The 20,053-nt window shown below is 43.9% G+C and overlaps 1 protein-coding gene across 3 annotated transcripts in view; it reads right to left on the bottom strand.

The window, feature by feature from the left end:
• Positions 1-20,053, bottom strand: part of ARHGAP10 (Rho GTPase activating protein 10) — a 322,588-nt gene that overhangs the window by 6,452 nt on the left and 296,083 nt on the right. For all 3 annotated transcript variants that reach the window (XM_049632246.1, XM_049632248.1, XM_049632247.1), the window contains exons 21-22: positions 4,831-4,983; positions 3,575-3,666 (exon numbers count right to left, since the gene is read on the bottom strand). In XM_049632246.1, coding sequence (XP_049488203.1) covers positions 3,575-3,666; positions 4,831-4,983 — 245 coding nt within the window. The remainder of the gene's footprint in view (positions 1-3,574; positions 3,667-4,830; positions 4,984-20,053) is intronic.

Raw genomic sequence — 20,053 nt, 5'->3', positions numbered from 1 at the left:
CTGAGAGATGGCCAGCTCCTAGAAATCCTCCCACCAGGGCCCCTCCAGTCCTGCCCGGCAGCCTGTGGAGGGATGCCACTTCCCACTGACCTGGAGGGTCTACCAGCTGAAGGGCCGCCTACCTGAAAAGAGAGCAAGACTAACTGGTCACCAGGCTAAAGTGTTTCTGGAGTTCCCAGGCCAAAAGAAAAGGGAAGGTCCATGTGACAGTCACAGGAATATAGGCTGCTCTGAGACTTCACAAACACTGCCTTCCCTGGGGGATATGGGAGGCATTTCCCCTGAACAATGGTTAAGCACTCATGTGTCTACCATACAGATCAATCTTTAGCCTAGAGTTTAAACCCATAACTTAAGTCCAGGTCCACACAGTAAGAGCAAAGAGCAAGGAACAGCTATCAAGCTACTTAATTACTACAGATCCCTTTCTCTTCCACACTCTGGTTTAGGGTTTCTTACTGTTGTATATATTACAAACCACATAACTACTGACAACGTGGCCCAGGGGCCATTTTGACCTGGATTTTGTCTTTACCGAAGGCCACTGAATGCCATAAGCCAATTTCCTTTGTTGCCCATATGAGGGACAAAAGGGGATTATTCTGCAAGAGCATTTAATGACAGCTGCAAGACTTCAGTGGACAAGTGGACACAGCAAAAGCGTCTTGGGCATTTTAGGGGCCTAAGTATTGCTGGTGTGCAGAAAGGGTGTGTTCCTGGCACATTCCTGTGGGCTGTGCTATAATGGTGGCCACCTGGAGCTCAGCCTTGCTCCACAGAAGCTGAGGCTGGATGAGTTGCCTATGTGCCCTATTTTGTGTCAGTCGTCAGAAGGGAAGACCCCAAGCCAGTCAAGGAAGTGCTTCCTTAGACAGTTTCTGAGCAAGCACACAGTTTTAACTAATTATAAATTCTCTGCAAAGAGATCATGCACAGCGATGAAGGTGCGAACACATAAAAAAGAGTAAATCCTGTTCAAGGGCCTTTGATTTTCTGTACCCTTTAAGAACCAGCCCTAAGACACAGCAAGTCTGATGGTGGAGGCCCTGAATGCATTCCACTGTGCTTATTTGTACCACTACCGGAAGGTCACAGGGAGGCACGTGCAACACAAGCAGCTCACGTAAAATAAGATGCTCACACGCTCGTGGAGGGAGACGGTGTCGACACATGTGCAGAGCAGCTGGCCTTCAGGAAGAGACAGAGGAACAACTGAGACACCCTGGGTGCCCCAGCAAGTGGTCCAGACAGAGCTGGACACCAGGACTACAGAGCACTGAATGTGAGGGAGACAGGCCTTGGCTCAAAGAGGAGCCCGACCACGGCACACGGTGGTGTGCCAAGAGTGGCTCCCTGGTCGGCAACGTCCTCCACAGAGGTCTGTGCTGTTCTCAAAGCCCTACCTACCCATGGCCCCAAATGCTGTCCTACACTGCATCACTCTTGTAGACATCCTCGAAGATTCAGATGGAGAATCTGATACACAGAGAACTCAAAGAACTTGCCCAAAAGCACAGAGAAAGTAGAAAGGCCAATCTGCTCTCAGGCAAGATAACTGCAGAGTTGGCAATGCATAGATCTCTGCTAACTCTCCTCTTTCTAAACACAATGAGATACTGGTATGTGTGTACACACATGTATACGTGTATATACATACGCGTGTGTGTGCATGCGCACAGGAGGTGTCCCTGCACCCAGTGTGGTTCAGACTGCCCTAAGTCCTTGCCAGTGATGGGTTTAAGGTGGGCACATGACCTTGTTCTGGCTACTGAAACATCAGAGCAGGTTAACTAGGAAAGAAGTTCTAGAAAAGTTTCTTTCTTTCTTTCTTTCTTTCTTTCTTTCTTTCTTTCTTTCTTTCTTTCTTTGAGGGCGGGGTGGGGGTAGAGAGAACAAGAGCAAGCGGGGGGTGGAGAGGGAGAGAGAATCTCAAGCAGGCTCCATGCTCAGTGTGGAACCCAATACAGGGCCCAATCCCAAACCCCTAGAATCAAGACTAATTGAAAGTTGGATGCTCAACTGACTGAGCCACCTCCTTCTATTAGGGTCGATGACTGGGCTGTGGCAGCCATCTCATCCCCACTAGGGATGCTGGCCAGAGGCCCCTGCCCACAAACTGTGACCACGAGCGGTTCAGCAGAGATGGATCCACTGTGGTCTTGACAGTATCTTTGAGAATGTGAATTAACCAACCCTTCCGGACTTATCATTATATGAACTAATCCATCTTAATGACAATTTAGCCATTTGTGTCAGTTTCCATTACTTGCAGCCAAAGGCATCCTAACAGATAACGCCTTCTACAAAGGTAAATATCTCTCAAATGATACAGTCTAAAGGATTTCAGAGGCTCCCAGTCAAATCTAATCACACGATGGACAAATGCACCATCATTTCTCAGATGAGTGGGTTTCAACACTACTGTCTCAGCATTCCCTCATGCCATATGGTATGCCAGTATGTGACAGGGCTAGAGTAGGTGGCTATTGTACCACGCCATCCTGGCAAAATCACAGGTATGTATGTTATGGTGATAGAGGAGTGATCTTGCTTCAACTCCAAGAACAAAAGTTCTCCATAGAGTATAATTCTTTCATATGTAGGGTTTTGGTGGTGGTACTGTTTGTTTTCTGACACTATCTAGATTCCCTGGCTCTCAAGAGTACATGTCCTTCATATATAGAAATCTATTCTACAGGAGGCAGTTAACTTCCTTTCTAAAAAACCACCACGAGCAAATGTTACATTACTGACAATATACCACTAGGCGTTGTATTCCTATATTCCATATATTCCACACATTCTGGCTAATCGACCATTGCATTCCAGGCATCTAAGACCCTCACTGTCTCCACAGAACTCTTTTGGGCAGTCCCACCCCCACGCATCACTGTTTCCACAGCAACCAATGAATTTCATGATGAGCAGGGCTGTTAAGGAAGATATCAAGAGACTGGGGGAAAAGAGATAAACAATGAACCATAGGAGAAATCTGTGAAATATTAAGCTGGGCACAGATCCTCCATGCATGTGTATGAATATTAAAGACTCGGATAAAATCCATACCCTTGTTTCAATATGCAGAGGCAATACCCAAATCTAGAGATTCACACACTATTCAAATGAAAAAAATCATGTAAAGCCTAAGAATGGTAAGAGAAACTATAAACCAAAATTTTTCGACAAGAGTATACTCTTCTGTAACTCAGACTTGGCGAACCTGAAGCACTTAGGAGGCTTGGCGGGGGACTCTGGGAGAAGCAAACAAAGGATGCAAATCAGAAGTATCAAACTACCAGTGGCACTAGCTTCTTTACATCAGGAAAAAGATGTCCTGAACGAAGATGCGCAAGAGTTAAAAGGGTTGGAGAATAAACAAGATGAAACCAGAAGGTGAACTCCACAGCCCCCCGCCGGTGTTCAGTTCCTGGCAGCCAAAGGGGCCAGCTCTCTCCTGTCCAAAGTGTCAAGGGATAGATGTGTGCTCCTGACAAACCCACAACCCATGGCTGGATTACAGACATTCTGGGGAGGACAGAATACATGCTACTACCAAGCTCCCGCTAACACTCACCATCCTCAAAAATTGCTCCTATTTCAAAAGATAATTCTGAGCTGTGTTCTGCTTCACACGGATATACTGCTCGAGCCTTCCGGTTGACAACGCTGAAAAGGGAATGTGCAAGACACAAATTAAAATATGAGAAACCGGGAGGGGGAAACCTCACCTTACCCCAACCCTCCCTTCCCAAATCTCGTTTATATAGCACCAGTGGGACAACTCCTTCCAAAAAAGAAAAAAGAAAAAAAAAAAATAGCAGGGAAGTGAACAGCAGGCAGAACTCCAGCACTTGATTTTCAAGTAAATGATGGGTTTCAAATTCAAATCTTTCTTCGGGGAGCTTCTCTGAGAAGCTTTCGATGAACCTCTTCACCTAGTTGTCCTCTCTGCCTGGTGGGATGCCCTTTCCTCTCGTTCAGCATTGTCAGAGCCACAGGGTGTGTTTATTCCTAAGCCCTTAGTTTACCTATTAGGGGAGGCACTACTATCTTGAGACAGAAGGCCAGGCGGTGAAGGGCAGAGGCGCACACACACCAAGTGACTTCAGCAGTGCGCTGCCGACATCAATCTGTCAAGACTGACAGTCTGCTTCCCACATCACTCTGGAGGGAGCTTGTCGTTCTGAGTTGGGTCTCCCCTGTTTGACCCACTCGCTTCTGCCTGAAAAAGGCATTTCAGGCTCAGCTTCTCACCACTCGTCAAAACACCCTCTGTGCCCTTCTGGGGAAAGAGCACACAGGCGAGGATGGAAAACGTGCTGTTAGCCAGATGCAAACTGCAGCAAAGGAAGCGTCCCACCTCACTGGAGTGGGGGGAGCCACTGATAAGAACTTCAGCCTACCCCCCAGGAAGAAGAGCTTGCTGGGCCAGCACCTCTGGCTTCTGCACAACTGGCCCATTAAACGGCCACGTTAATTCCTGCTCCCAATGCCCAGTTTACTTTCCTTTAAAAAACAGCGTGTGTTTTATATTCATGGATGAGAAATTCTTCCAAAATAAGCAGTTTCATAAATGCACAACAGGCACCAAAAAGACAGAGTAGGACAGCAGGTTCGAGCAGCACTCACATAGAGCCAATTTCTCCTAACAAGCTACTTGCTCTTGAACCAACACACAGTCAGAGACAAGGTTGTCAATGTTGTCCACGAGGTCCAGGAGGCTGGGAGAACCTGAGCAAGCCCCACGCGAGGAACACAAGAACCTGCTCAGGTTGGTCAAGCCCTTTCTGCGTGCTGCCCATCTTCCACATCGTTTTCCAAACCCCGTACCTTTCAGGCGGCTTGTCCACTATGGTGGTGGGAAGAGAAACGGGGGAAGGCAGTGGCTTGGGTGAAGGCGGTGTAATCGCTGGGCTGCAGCTTGGGGTGGTCGGGGACTGCGTGTTAAGCCACTGGACCATGGGTGATCGCGTCTGGCAGGGGCTACAGGTGGAAGTTGGAAGAACAGGATTAATAGTAATAAAGGCAATAGAACACCAAATACATGAAACTGCATTCCTAATTGGCTAAGATGATAGCTTCCTCATCTCTCCTGATGACCAGAAGAGACAGAGTTCTCATTGTATCCTTCCTGGTCTTGTAGCCCCAAAAGCCACAACCCAAAAGTAGAGATGCCTAGTCCTTCTCCAGGTTTGTGGAGATCGAGTCTTGCCCATCCTAGCACCAAATCAGTTCACTAATTAGGACACCAGAATCCAATTGCCAAGACTAGCTGCTTGGACTTTTGAGATATCCGTGTTTTCTGCTTTTAAGGAAAGTGTCAGAATCTACAGTCAAACTCATTACCTGTAGCTCCAAAAATTCAAGACATGGTCTATTAATGTTTAAAGCCTTTTCATCTGGTTGTGTACATGGAACAACTCAGAAAAAAACTGCAGCCAGGAATCAAGATTCCTCTAGAGCAGACCACAGACAGCATTTGAGACAGAAACCCATGAGCAGCAAAAATCTTTGATGACCTTAACATTTCCAGTATTTGCCAATTAAAAAAAAAAAAAAAAAAAGCTAACGTATAAAGGTCAGTGAACAGACTCATGGAGGGGCCTAAATGTAAAAGAGTTCTATAAATATGGGTTGATTGGAATTAAATTATGTTTCAATTATCTCACACTGGAGGCTTGTGACTTGGTATATGAAGCTTACTTTAAAAGCACAGCGATGGAAGTTTCTCATTTCAATTACACTCTCAACACACATGTATTCAATGGCTGCTACACCCAAATGCTCTTCACCTCAAATTCACCCTCTTCAGCTAAAACCAGTTTCTGTGAGCAGCTTCCTTATCCTTCCACATTCCTGAGCATTACCTATGGTTCTGTCTTCTGTAGCAAAGCTAACATCGAGTTCTATCCATTTTTACTTCCAAGAACTCCCACGCTATTCTCTTCTCCACCTCCTCCTCAGTGTCAGGAGACTCCCTTTCTCATCGCTTCATGCCTGTGTCACCTCTGTGGTCCCCTGAATAAGCCCCCAGTCTAATTCCTCCCACTTAGCTGGCTCGACCAGCCACCCTTAGCCACCTGAGACCCAGTCTGCCCCATCTGCCTACCCAAGAACTAGTGTGCTCCCCAATGTACCCCCTCCATGTCTGCTCCCCCAATGGTCCCCCACCCTGTGCCTCAGGTCTCTCCTCACCAATCAGGCTCCCCAACCCCTCTGCCAGCCCTGATCTGTCCCTTCCCTGGCTCAGCTCCAGACCTGCCTGCCCAAATGCTTCTCCTTTGGACTAAATTACAGATCTTCTCTGAAGGCCCATCCTTGTTCTGTGACTGTTTCAGATATTTCTCTTGCCTTTGGGTTATAATCAGGTCTTTAACTCTCTCGGTAGACCTCACAGAGCCAGGCAGAGTGCTGGGCACGTGAAGTCTTCCACGGACATCTTAACAACCAATTCACACATTCTACAACCAAAACTGGATTTTATAAATCAAGTACATGAAATATTGCATTACTGACCTGATAGGTATTTAGTATGCTAGAAGGTTCCCTACCCTTTGCCCAGAAAAGGGGACAGGGGCTCACATTTAAAAAACATTATTTTTTGAACAATTTATTTACAATCCCCCTATCCAGCCAATTCATTTGGAAGTCATAAAACCTATTTCATACCAAGCAAAGAAACCTATAAATCTCAAATGATCTGTAGTACCAGCAGCAAAAAAGTCACTCCATTCTTTATCAGAAAATGAACCTTAAATGGTGTCTTACTAATCAAAAGGGAGAGGATGAGGGAAGGTCTGACAGAGAATTTAAGACCACACTTAGCCAAACAATTCCCATTTCATCTCCCAGCAATTATTCAAGGTGCTTCTGGGGTGGTGGTGGTGGAAGATGAGATGTTTTACCACACCCCCATCAACTCGTTCAGGTCATAAATAGCCTAGTGATTAAATGATGGCCATCCATCTGCTGAGAGGGAGGACAGCTACAGGATGAAGATAAAGTAACAATGTGACTATATTTACAAGGCTCTTAAAAAATAAAGATCATAAATTTTATAGCTATTATCTACTTAATCTTCACATATTATTTTTTTTTTAACATGGCTTTGTTTTTTTGGTAAAGGAAAAACACTCCTTTTGGAAAGTGAAAGAACTGTTGCAACGGCAGGTGCAGAAAGTATGGGCCTATCCCTTTGCTCAGCTTTCTCCATCCTGTCCCAAAACAGGGACTCAGAATCAGCAATCCTGGCTCAGGGTCAGGTTCTCAACATTAACCTTTTTGTTCCTTTGTTTTCTGTGACCCTTTTGTTGTCCTTCAACGTATAGATGTGCTATGTGATCCAGCACTCAACAGGCCACCAAGATAACCGTTCAGACTTCCCATTTAGACTTAACATTTCTGTATTCAATTTCCTGGGTTTTCCCCACAATAGCTCAGAAGCCTGACCCAGTTACTTCTCCTTTGAATTTCAGAATCCCACATGGCACAAACTTTGCGAGGTGGAATATTCCTAACAGGCAGCAAAACCCAAGTCTGGAAACAATCTCTATGGAGAGGAGGCATAAGAAGTTACCTGGAGAATGGGAAGTCCTATGAAATAAGAGACCTATGTAGTAAAACAAAGTGTGGAAAACAAACAGAGTAGATGCTTGGCTGGATACAAGAAACTTTTCACAGGCTCCTTCCGCTAAGAAGGAGTAAGGATAGGGCATAAAGTGATTAAATAAATATAAAGTCCTAAAATGAGTTCTCACTTCAGCCAACAGAGGTCAGATAACAATACGTTTCATAGGTGTCTCCCAAAAGCACACTGTCCGTATCTTTTTGAAAGCAAGAAATGATCAGCATAAGCTGCTTTACCTAAATCACCTCCTACTTTTCAGAATTTGGTGTGGGGTTTTTTTGTTTGTTTGTTTGTTTGTTTGTTTGGGGGTTTTTTGTTTTTGTAATAGGGATCAAAAACTTTTCTTTAACTACAGTTGACCCTTGAACAATGTGATGGTTAGGGGTACCGACCCCCATGCCGTCCAAAATCCACATATAACTCTTGATTCTCCAAAAACTTAACTCATTAGTTGCCTACTGTTGACCTTTGGAAACCTTACCAATAACAGTTAATTCACACGTTTTGTATGTTACATGTATTATATGCTGTATCCTTACAATAAAGTAAGCTAGAGGAAAGATGTTTTTAAGAAAATTGTAATGAAGAGAAAAGACAGTTACACCACTGTACTCTATTGAGAAAAATCCACACCTAAGTGGACCCGTACAGTTCAAACACACCTTGTTCAAGGGTCAGCTGTATTTAATGGTTAAAATATACTACTTATATTTTCCCAAAAAGCAATGAAGGAAAATATTAGCTTTTAAATAAAATTTCTGATATTCTCTTTCTCTTCTTTAATACATTTGACAGAAACACTGGGCATTTTGGAAATGGCAGCCCCCACCCACCCTCGCCTAGACAAAGGACTCCGTTTTTCTTAGCCTGAGCCCTAGAAGAGAATTAAGCCCTAGGGCATCCATGTATATCAGTCACATCTCTCCTATATATTTAGAATAGTTCCAGCTACCTATGTGGTAGGAGACAATTCTTGATGGGTTTCTTGTGTTCTACACTTCTTACGACTGTTCTGCACTTCTGCCTCTGTCCTAGACTATCTTTACAAGGATGTCTATTGGGCAAACAGCCTGGGAAGACAGAGACTGGGTCTCCTCCTAGAGAAAAAAGTAGGCTTTAATAACCACTATGAAAGATCTGGGTTTCCTAAGCTCTGGGTTCCTCTTGTTTTTTTGTTTTGTTTTGTTTTTGTTTTTTTGTTTTTGTTTTGAGAGAAAGAGAGCGAGCGAGCACGCATGCATGGGGAAGGGGCAGGGGAAGAGAGAGAATCCCAAGTAGGCTCCACACTCAGCACAGAGTGCCACACAGGGCTCAATCTCAGTACCCTAAGATCGTGACCTGTGGCAAAATGAAGAGGCAGACACTTAACCAACTGACCCCCGTCCTCTCTTAGAACACTCTATCCAGGTATCCTCCACCCGTGGGGCACCACCCTTTGTTAACTGAGGGTCAAAGAGCTGATACTGTGAGCATTGCTACTGCTACAATTAGTAGTCTTTTCACCACGAATCCCGTGTCTTCTGCCAAAATCCATGAAATCATAGCAGACAAATTTGGTAGCTTGTAAGCAGAGTACGATTTCAGACTTTAAAGTTCTTGACATTATCATCCTTGGGAGAGTTGAGAAAACAATCATCCCCTCCCCCCCTTTTTTTTTTTAAAGTCTGTGGTTCAGAGGAGAATCCTAGTTAAAAAAAAAAAAAAAAGTCTTTTGGGTTAAACCAAAAATGATGGGTAATCTAAGAATAAAAAGCTTAGTACCTGCTAAAACATAACGAAATATTTTGAGTTAAGCATTAAAAAAAATTATATTCTTTTTCCTGCTGCCCCTTTACAAATTTTTGATGAGTAAGACTGGCATGATCACAAACCACCAATTTTATTTAATGATGAGCTGCTACCAATTTCAAAAAAGTACCTAAATGCCACATATTTCCTGAGAGCCAACTTGTGGTTTGCAGAAATGGAGGCCGAAGTCAACTCTTCCTGAAAAGCTCAGAAACCACATTTACCAAAACAGAAATAAATTAAAGAGAAGTACTAATATCTGTCTGTTTGCTATCTTCCCAATTTCATGCACTAAACTGAAAGAACCTTCTTCCAAAAGTAAAACTCCTCTCCGTTTTCAGTGCACAGGAGCCAATATCCCCACCTTCCTCTGAGGAGGAATGTTTCCTTCTCAAAGAAAAGGAACAAATGGCAACAAGAGTGTTTCACTAAAGACACATAAAGGTTTCATACTGCTCACTCAGAACCTCATTCCTGAAACTACTTAGGCTGAAAGTCTATCTGGCTATCCCTAAGGCAACAGAGAAGTCTGTGCCCTGGTGGGGCGGGTGGAGGGCTGGAAGACATAGCAGAGAGTAGAATGTGCATCTGTGAAAGGGACGAGAGCCTTCTTTCCATTAAAAAAAAAAGAAAGAAAGAAAGAAAGAAAAAGCCACACTGTTGCTTTGGAGTCTGTATTGCAGGGAAAGGCCCTGCAGCTTTCACAGTGAGGAGGAATAAACCCTCCAAAACATAACATTATGACAGTAGCTGTGTATGTATCCACTTTACAGTTTATATTTATAAACTGCAACAAATCAGCAGTATGTGCCGCTTCTGATTCAAACTGTGACCCGATCTTTTCCAATACCAGACTCTACGCTCCATGCATATTAAAAACTTTTTGGCAGCAGAACACAAGCATTTCAGAAATGGGGGAAGGGAGTCAGGACCTTAACTGTTAAAATTCGACAACAGCTGCACCAGTCACCAGAGAACGTCTGTATCTAATGAACATTTCTTGCATAACATAGACAGGTCAGGCTTTGGGCAGCGTGGGAGATACAAGTGCCTGATTCCAGGCTTTGGAGCAGTGACAGAGGCCATAGAAAAGGGAGAACACATATCAAGAAACGATTGCTTGTGTGAAGTGATTAAATCCCCCAAGTACCAAGATATTTGACTATGATTATATGATGTCAGAATCACATCAGAAGTTTGTGTCAGAATGAAAGATTTTAAAACCTCATTTGCAAGGTCTCTGAGCAGAAGCTAGCACATTAGTGAAATGATCTTTCATTCCAGCCTGGGAAACGTACAGCATAAGTCTAGAACAGCTGTCCTGGGCAAAAGTGTTTGAAAATGTTAATAAAGACAGAAGGAAATATTGTAGATCGGTATATTATGGGAAATCTCTGTTCAAATAAATGCCATCATTATTCCTTAAGTGCCAGAAAGGGAGAATTCCACAGCCAGTACGTTTTTGGTTCCAAATGAGCATACTGAGGGGGACAGCAGTGAGAAATGCAAGCGCCTATGACAAGAGAGTCACCATTATCCAGTGCTGGGCAAGGAGGCCTTCACTGCCCATTAGGAGAGCTGGACATGGACCTTGTTCACTCATCATTCACGGTCTGAGAACTACCTGTCAGGCCCCATGCTAGGCCCTGGGGACACCCAGGGGACTGTGACATCTGCTCTCCATGAGTGCCCAGTCAAGTGAGTAGAGAATGACAAGCTGATAATCATAACACAGTGTGACGAATGCCATGCAGAGAGTTGCCCAGGGTCCTTTGGGAGAACGGAGGAGGAAGCATCTAACCATCACGTGGGCACTGGGAAGGCTTTCTGGACGAGGCGGCGTCTGCCCTGAGCTGATGCTGCCAGTGTCAATATCATCACCTGTCCACACCCAGGCTCCTGCTAGGCACAATCTGCATATGCTGATTCACTTACTGCAAGGTATGCTTCCATTCCACAGGAGACGTATGAGAAGACATCTCAGAAGGCTAAAAGGGATTCACTCAAGGTCATGTTGGTGCTCTGGGCACCTGGGTGGCTCAGTCGGTTGGAGGTCCAACTCTTAATTTCAGCTCAGGCCAGGACCTCATGGTTTGTGGATTCAGGGCCCAAGTTAGAGCCTGCTTGGGATTCTTTGTCTTCTCTCTCTCTCTCTCTCTCTCTCTCTCTCTCTCTCCTGCTACCCCTCCCCTGCTCATGCACTCTAACTAAATAAACATTAAAAAAAAAAAAAAAAAAGGTTGGGTCACCTGGGTGGCTCAGTCGGTCAGTCGGTTGAGCATCCAACTCTTAATTTTGGCTCAGCTCATGATCCCAGGGTAGTGGGATTGAGCCACATGTCAGGCTCCATGCTGAGCATGGAGTGTGATTAAGATTCTCTCTCTCTCTCTCTGCCCCTCTCCCCTGTGCATGCGCTTTCTCTAATTAAATAAATTCATTTAAAAAAAATTTTTAAAAGAGGTCATGTTGCTGCTAAACTCCGTTTTGACTAGACTGCATGGAGCTCACACCCTCACATTCTTCTGGGTGGCTGGAACAGAATACAAGGAGAAGAATGGAGAAGGAGGGGAGTCAGACCTACTCAGGGGGCAGGACTGTGTGCTGAAGGACTGTGATTACACCAACTGCAAGTGCAGTGAGTGCCACCATTCCAAAGAGGGACCTGGGTTCCAAAGCCAGCTGTGGCTAATCTCCTTATGCTTTCTCCTTTTTCTGTAAACACAGACGACACTTCTCACTCGCTAGAGGCCGTGGCCAGGAGCAAGAGAATGACTTCAGAATGCCTGTTGGAGGCTGCTGCACGGTGGCACTGTTAGCCTTGGCTGAGGGTCACCCAAAACTAAAGTCTCACACTCCCTGGTCTCAGCTTCCTTCACTGAAAAGAAAGGAACCATTAACAGGTGAAGTGGCCAAAAGACTTGAGTGGGATGCTAGGTGGGAAGTACTGCGCAGGGCCAGGAGCAAGTGAACACTCAGGAAGTGAAGCCTGTATTACCAGCATCAGGTAGTTTGCAGGCAGATCTCACCTGTGCTTTTCAGGGTTGCATCATCACTAACAAATCATTTTCTTTGCCTGAAGACAACGTCTAAACTATATCAAAGAGAAAAAACCCACAGATATTAAGTGGATGTCATCATTTAAAAAAAGAAGTTGCTCGGGGCGCCTGGGTGGCTCAGTCGGTTAAGCGTCCGACTTCGGCTCAGGTCACGATCTCACGGTCCGTGGGTTCGAGCCCCGCGTCGGGCTCTGTGCTGACTGCTCAGAGCCTGGAGCCTGTTTCAGATTCTGTGTCTCCCTCTCTCTCTGACCCTCCCCCGTTCGTGCTCTGTCTCTGTCTCAAAAATAAATAAACGTTAAAAAAAAAATTTTTTTTAAAAAGAAGTTGCTGAATGCAATATGGTATCCTGGAACAGACCCTGGAAGAAAAGGGCATGAGTGGAAAAACTAGTGAAATCCAAAGAAAGTCTACAGTTAACAGAATTGTACCAATGTGAATTTCTTATTCTTAATAAAACTACCGTGGCTCTGCGTAAGATGTTAACAGTAAGGGAAGCTGAGTGAAGGGTCTAGAGGAACTCTTTGTAGCTTTTCTGTAAATCTAAAATTATTTCAAAATAAAATTTTTATTTTATTTTAAAGGTTTATTTATTTTTGAGAGACAGCACAAGCAGGAGAGGTGTAGACAGAGAGGGGGAGACAGAGGATCTGAAGCGGGCTCCACATTGTCAACACAAAGCACAATGTAGGGCTCAGACTGATGAACTGTGAGATCATGACCTGAGCCGAAGTAGGATGCTTAACCGACTGAGCCACCCAGGTGCCCCTGAAATTTTTATTTTTAACAATAGGTTGTAAAAAATAAAAAAGAACCCCAAATAAACTCTTGATTCAGTCAAACACTAAAGACCTTTTGAAATTAGGATCACACTTTGAAGACATCCAAAAACCATAAGGAAACCTTTTGCTTGCTTTAGTGACAAGAAAAAATTAGTAAGGGTTACATTTAAAAATCACCTTCACTGCCCATCTTAAGGCAGTTAATCTCACTTGATACAACTGGGGTGTTTTTTTTTTTCTTTTCTTTTTTTTTTTTTTGAGAGAGAGACAGAGGCAGGGCTTACCTGGAGGGGGCATGCTCACCTGATGTGGGACTCGAACTCATTAACCATGAGATCATGACCTAAGCCAAAGTCAGATGCTTAACAACTGAGCCACCCAGGTGCCAGAAACTGGGTTTTAAGAAAAGTTGTTTTTTTTTCCCCAAAATGATTTGTTTTATTTATAGATTAGATAAAAGTCAACAAACTTTTTCTGTGAAGAGCCAGAGAGTAAACACTTTAGTGTTTGCAGGCCATACAGTTGGGTCTCTCAACTCTGCCATCACTGCTGTGCAAAAGCAGTGACAGACAAAACGTAAGTGCCGGGGTGGCTGTGTTCCAATAAAACTTTATGTATGAAAACTGGTAGAAGTGGGCCACAGTGTGCTAACCCCTGCATTAGATGAGCCACATGAGAATCCACTTTGGAGTGGAGAGCTAGGGGAGATGAAAACAATGATGGCAAACTCCCCAGGCTTGAGAAGCCCCTGCTCCCTGCCCCCTCCATCTCCACTGGCTGTGTGGCATGGGGCTCCCAGGTGTGCACCAGAAGCCGCTCTGCAAAGGCCCAGGGCTTGCCCACAGCAGCAGCAATCCTCACGAACTGCTCATGATCGCCTCCCATGCACGGGGGAGACAACAACACATCAAGCCAGCACATAAAAGCAATTAGCTTGATCAGCCTTGAGTAGAAAGTTTTTTGCAGGAGGGGTGTGGGCAGGGAGAGGAGAAAGAGCACCACAGGAAATCACTGGAGCATAGATAAGACAAAGCCTTTTGAAGTTAGACACGGCCACACTGAACACTCAGTCCTCCCCACTGTGGGATACTAAGGCTTCTGGAGAGTTCCCTCCTTAAGGAGAAAGAACACCACCACCTGGTCATCATACAGCTTACAAAGGTCACTCCAAGGGCGATCATTTTCTTGGGATTTACTATAAAAGAACTGTCTTAGAATTACATCTCTAACTATTCTTTTGCTCGAATAGTGTTCCTTGAATCCCATTTTTCTTTCTTCCGGATGATCACTGGAATCAGGTAAGAAGGTTGAACTTTAGCTTGCTAGCTGAACAGAAAAGGAACTAAAGCTTCATTTCAGAAAATCATGGGGCATTAGAGGTCTCGGCACTGAGGTCCTGCAGGATAACTGACAAAAATGTTTCTGCCAGGTCAATTCTTACGTGGAAAACAGCTGCCACCCAATGTGAAGCCTGAACATATAAAACGGGAACTACCAAGTGCAGCTCCAAAGGGGTACAACATTACTCTGCTAAGAAAAATCCTTCAGTTACTTACAAGCTGTTTTTATGAGTAATGTGTTGTAATGGGAGAGCTACCCATAGTGCTCAAAATAATCTACAGAATGACTGGGTCCCAGCAGGTGCCCATGCCTTGGTCATGCAATACGCAAAGGCCCTTTACAGAGCGCCTGGGTGCCTCAGTCGGTTGGGTGTCTGACTTCAGCTCAGATCATGAGTTTGAGCCCCGTGTTAGGGCTCCCCCCCCCGCTCATGCTCTGTCTCTCTCTCTCTCTCCTTCAAAAATAAAAACACTACAAAAAAAAAATTTAATTATGCTCAGAAGTTGACTCCTTTCTGGACTCTCTTTTGGGGGATTGGGGACTTAGAGGGAGTAGAAGCTTTTTTTTCATCAGTGGCTGGTGGTTAGAGGCTGTAGAGAAGGCTTGATTGGATACTTATTCTCTTGCATTTCCCAAGAGGACAAAGGAGCATTAATTACTGAGGACCACCAGACTTTGTTTTAGCCGCTTTATAAAATGGTATTTCATCTTAATCCTTACATTAACCCAGTCAGGTAGATATATCTTCATTTTTAAAGATAGTGAAACCAAAGCACACAGAGGTAGGAAAATTTCCCCAAGCCACAAGACTAATAAGGGACAGAGGTAGAGTTTGTCCCTGAGCTGTCTGCCCCAGTGATCATGGTGCCCTTAGACTTACTCTACTGTAAGGATTGAAATGACCTCATTGCATATGCGAGCATTGTTTGAAGTGTGGGTTTCCCCTGGATCTGAAACCCAGTGAGATAACAGTGGCTGTGCCCTTGTTTTGAAGAGGGAGCACTGATCCCACATTAGGTCAGGTGGCTTTGGTTTAGGATTATCTGTGGGGAATAAACACTTGAATCGGATTGCTGCATGTTCATCATGCCACACCTTTGGCCGAGATTTGGGGAGGAGGGCATCCCTCCCAACAACAGAACTGAGAGGCTTGGAAATCTGAAAGTCTGCAACGGAGCAGCATTCATAATTTTTTAATGAGTAATGTGATATCCAGTTGTCTCTTTAACTTCAGTAAAGGTCTTGAAGCTAATCACAGGACCCACATACTTGACCGCCAGCCATAAATGTCTGCTCACATTCATTTTGGGGGTACAGTTTTTGTCCCAGATATTTCCTTGAATCTTCTCTCCAAGTCTGTACAGAAATGATGCCATACCAACTGCCTAACGTGCTCACATCCTTCCATACGTATCCGTGTGTCTTCCTAGGATATTTTTGGTATTTGTATTGTGTACTCGGATTTGCATGTGGCCTAATTCATGTCTTCCTTTGTGCTGTCTCTATAGGTACTGAAATCCAAAGGTTTCATTTTCAGTTGATAATGTTGATTGCTCACATTAACTTTAAAGCCCCCTAATGAAAAGTTGACTTTCCAAAATGAAGACACACGTCTGAATTTTGTTATAGCTTTTGTCCTGCTTAACACTCAGAGAAAACAATGAATTCCTCTCATTATTATTTGTTTCATCAGTTTTTGTTGTTATACTTTATCATTTTCTGTGCATGGATTGGTTGTCTGTGCCTTAATATCAAAGTGTAGTCAGGGACGTCCTGAGTTCTCTGTAAATTGGAAGAGAGTTTAGGCTGGTAAAGCATTGATTTTAGAGTTAGGATGGGCTTTCATATCCTCATTCTGCTCTTAGAACCTTGGAGACTTTATATAAATTATTTAAACAAACCAAGGCCTAGCAGGATTATCTGTTGAAAGGGAATAACAGCATCTGCCCCTCTGGGTTGCTGCGAGGTTTCAAGGTATCACATATACTAAAACCCAGTTGCCGTTCCCCTTGGAGCTCCAGGTGGCCGCCTGTTTGGATTTTCCTTCCCTCTGAGAACCTAATTTGATATTCTTAGTTTAAGTTGACCTGACTTCCTGGTTCATCAGTTACATAAGCTCCTTACTAAATAGCTCAGAGAAATAGCCTCTGTAGTCCTGGGGAAGCCTTAGGGGTTGGCCTGAAGCTGTCTTATTACTCCTGGTTACTGTGTTTATTCCAAAGGGACTCAGCTTGGACCTCCTCTTCCTCTCAGTATAGGAACCTCTTTTGTAGAAGCCTCTGAGAAAAGGGCCTTTATTTTTTTTTAATTGTTTTAAATGTTTATTTTTGAGAGAGAGAGAAAGAGAGAGAGAGAGAGAGAGGACACAAGGAGGGGAGGGGCAGAGAGAGAGGGAGACACAGAATCCAAAGCAGGCTCCAGTCTCCAAGCTGTCAGCACAGAGCCCGACTTGGGGCTCAAACTCACAAACCGTGAGATCATGACCTGAGCCGAAGCCGGACGCTCAACCGACTGAGCCACCCAGGTGCCCCTGAGCATAATTTAAAAGGCTGCTGTGGGCTCAAGGCAAGGCCACATGCTCCCCCTGCTCATTTGGCTCCATTCTGCCTTCACTTGAGCCATCTTATCTTAGACTTCAATCTTTCTGAATCCACCCAGGGACTTTGCTAGTCACTTTGGTAAGGAGAGGGGAGAGGGGGGAGTGGGAGGGGGCCTGGCTTCCAGTTCACTCCTCACACTACATGGCACCAAAAAGGACACCCTTCCATATGAAGGCACTAGCTATCCTAGAGATCTCAATGTAACCCACCATGTTCTATAACCAGGGCCAGCCTACAGGTAAGCAGAGGAAAGCAATGCACTTATTAGGATACAATCTCCCCATTAACCACTAACAATGCTGGAAATTCCTATGATGGGCGATTTGTCCTCCGCCAGATCTCTTTTTAAATTTACAGAGCTTTCTTCCCTTTGCTACAAAAGTACTCTGTGTTCATTTTGTCAAGTCAGGGAAAAAAAAAAAAAACAGATGTGGGGGGAAAAAAAAGTTTTAAAAGATAAATTCCTTATTTTCTTTTTAAACAATGATCATTTCAAGAGAGGGAAAAACATGAGATACCAATTTCTAGGGTGAACTGACTGCCCCTGGCCCAAGAAGGGTTGGGAGCTGTAAAATCAAGAAGTGATGGGGTTGAAGTAGCCCTCCCCAAAGGGGTGGAAAAGACAGTAAATGGGAAGAAAATGAGAGGAAGAGGAGGTGGAGACAAAGCTTACCTATGACCGCGATTAGAGTTTCTAGGTGTATGCCAAATTTCACAGACATCTGTTAAAAGTTGTTTTAAGGTGATTAGTTTTCCAAACTTCAGACAAATCACTCTTGGTTTCTCATGGTACACCAAGGCACAAATCAAACTTCAAAGGTACTGTGAGATCGCCCACCAAATGTTTTCATCAACTTCCAAAAAGCAATCATGGAACCACCAGTCAAGTAATTTAAAATGCAAGTAGTTGTCTATGGGACCTCTATTTGCACAACTCAAACGAGGCAAGTGATTTCATTGATAAGAATACAAATGGTTACCAGTGAGTGCAACACTAAGCCTACAGACAACATGGAGCCCAAGGCTGTAAATGAGAGTGGGAATCTACTGTCAGATGATTTCAAGCAACCAGCATCAAGTCTGGGTAGGCATGAATCTGTTGCACAAGAGGAGCTCTGGGCAGCAACTGGGAAAGATGGGTTAGGACTTTCTTAATATTCAGCATAAACTAAGCCAAGCCTCTAATCAGATGGGACAGAAGGATCTACTGCCTGCCTGGCCTGCCAGAGCACACAGTGAACCATACCTTGGGATACCAACATTCCCAGCTACAAAAAACTATTCCATGATGCCGCCATCTTGAAGGTGGGAAAGTGCGGGCACAAAAGGAGTTTGTTCCTTTTCATTTGAAATCTTGGGGGAAGCAGATAGCAATGGCTGCTATTTCTTACAAGAGAATTTCTTTTGGGGCTGGGAACCCAAAAGGATTACTTGTCAAGAACCTGTTCCATCATTTACAATGGAAGAAAATCTGTTTAGAGAAAACTACTTTACTGGAAAAAAAAAAAAAAATGACTTCGGAACATCTGAAATACCTTGACCTATGATGTAATGTCCCCCAAGGAGACTGAGCTAGCAATTCTTCACTGGCAATGAAGTCACCCATCACCTTACTGAGTGTACAGGTAAGTAATAGCTCCAGATTGATTGACTGCAATGAATAATACCCACAAGTCATAAACATCAGCAGAAACCCAAGAAATCCAATTCTGCTGTATTGTTTTCTACCTGTCAGAGGCTACTGCTGTATTTACACACTGCCCCGATCAGAATCTCTGCTGCTGTAGCTTTCCCTCTGCAAATGTGCTTTCCGGCGGCTAGGGTCATGGCATTTCTTTCCAGCCGAGCTACCGGGGTCCTATGTGATCCATATACAGTTGTCGATTTTTCAGGACATGAGATTAGGCAAGTGTATGTTTTATAATATAGAATCACTACCCTGGATTAAAACCAGGCAGTCCAGGCATTGCCTCCTTTTTTAAAGCCCTCGGTAGAGGTTTAATGACCCCACAGCAATTTTAGTTTCATTAAAAGGAGTCTTAATCAGTATTTACTCAGAGCCTATTCTATTCAATACTGTATAGTTTGTGTGCAGAGATCATGGATTGGAAAAAAACAAAAACAAAAACACCACACAATGAGAAACAAATTTACAAATGGTAAGGAAACAGAAAAATGCTCTACAGAGAAAATGGTGAGATTAATTCTGTGAAATTCCTGGAGGAAGAGCTGTTAATCTCTACAAGGAAGAAGGAAGATGGAGCAGAAATGAAACACAGTTACTTAACAGACATTCAGTGATATACAGAAAGAAAGGAGATTTCCAAAAGGAGACCATTTTTATAAATGCATAATGTTCTATTTCTTACTTTAATAACTACGTCAAGATCACTAAAAAGTTCGAAGAGTATAAAACTCAATTTCTATCATCAATAATTTTATAATCTATCTTGGAATGAGGGAAAGATAGTACTGTGGACTGAATGTGTCTTTCCAAAATTCATATGTTAAAATCCTCCCTCCTCACATGTGATGCTATTAGGAAGTGGGGTCTTTGGAAAGTAAGTAGAATTCAGTGATGTACCGAGAGCAGAATCCTCATGAATGGAATTAGTGTCCTTATAAGAAGAGTCACAAAGCCAGCAAGCACTCCACAAACTGGAAGCAGGCTCTCACCAGAACCCGGCCATGCAGACACCTTGATCTTGGAAATCTAACTTTTAGAACTGTGGGAAATAAATTTCTGTCATTAAGCAGAAATAAATAAATAAGCTCTCGCAGTATTTTTGTTATTATAGCCTGCGCCAACTAAAATACATAAATGGGCAGGCAGGCAGGCAGAGACACTGTTGTGAGTAT

This window comes from Panthera uncia, chromosome B1 (assembly GCF_023721935.1).
Source record: "Panthera uncia isolate 11264 chromosome B1, Puncia_PCG_1.0, whole genome shotgun sequence".
NCBI lineage: Eukaryota > Metazoa > Chordata > Mammalia > Carnivora > Felidae > Panthera > Panthera uncia.
The sequence above is the reverse complement of the archived record's forward strand: the minus strand, read 5'-3'. Positions and strand labels throughout refer to the sequence as shown.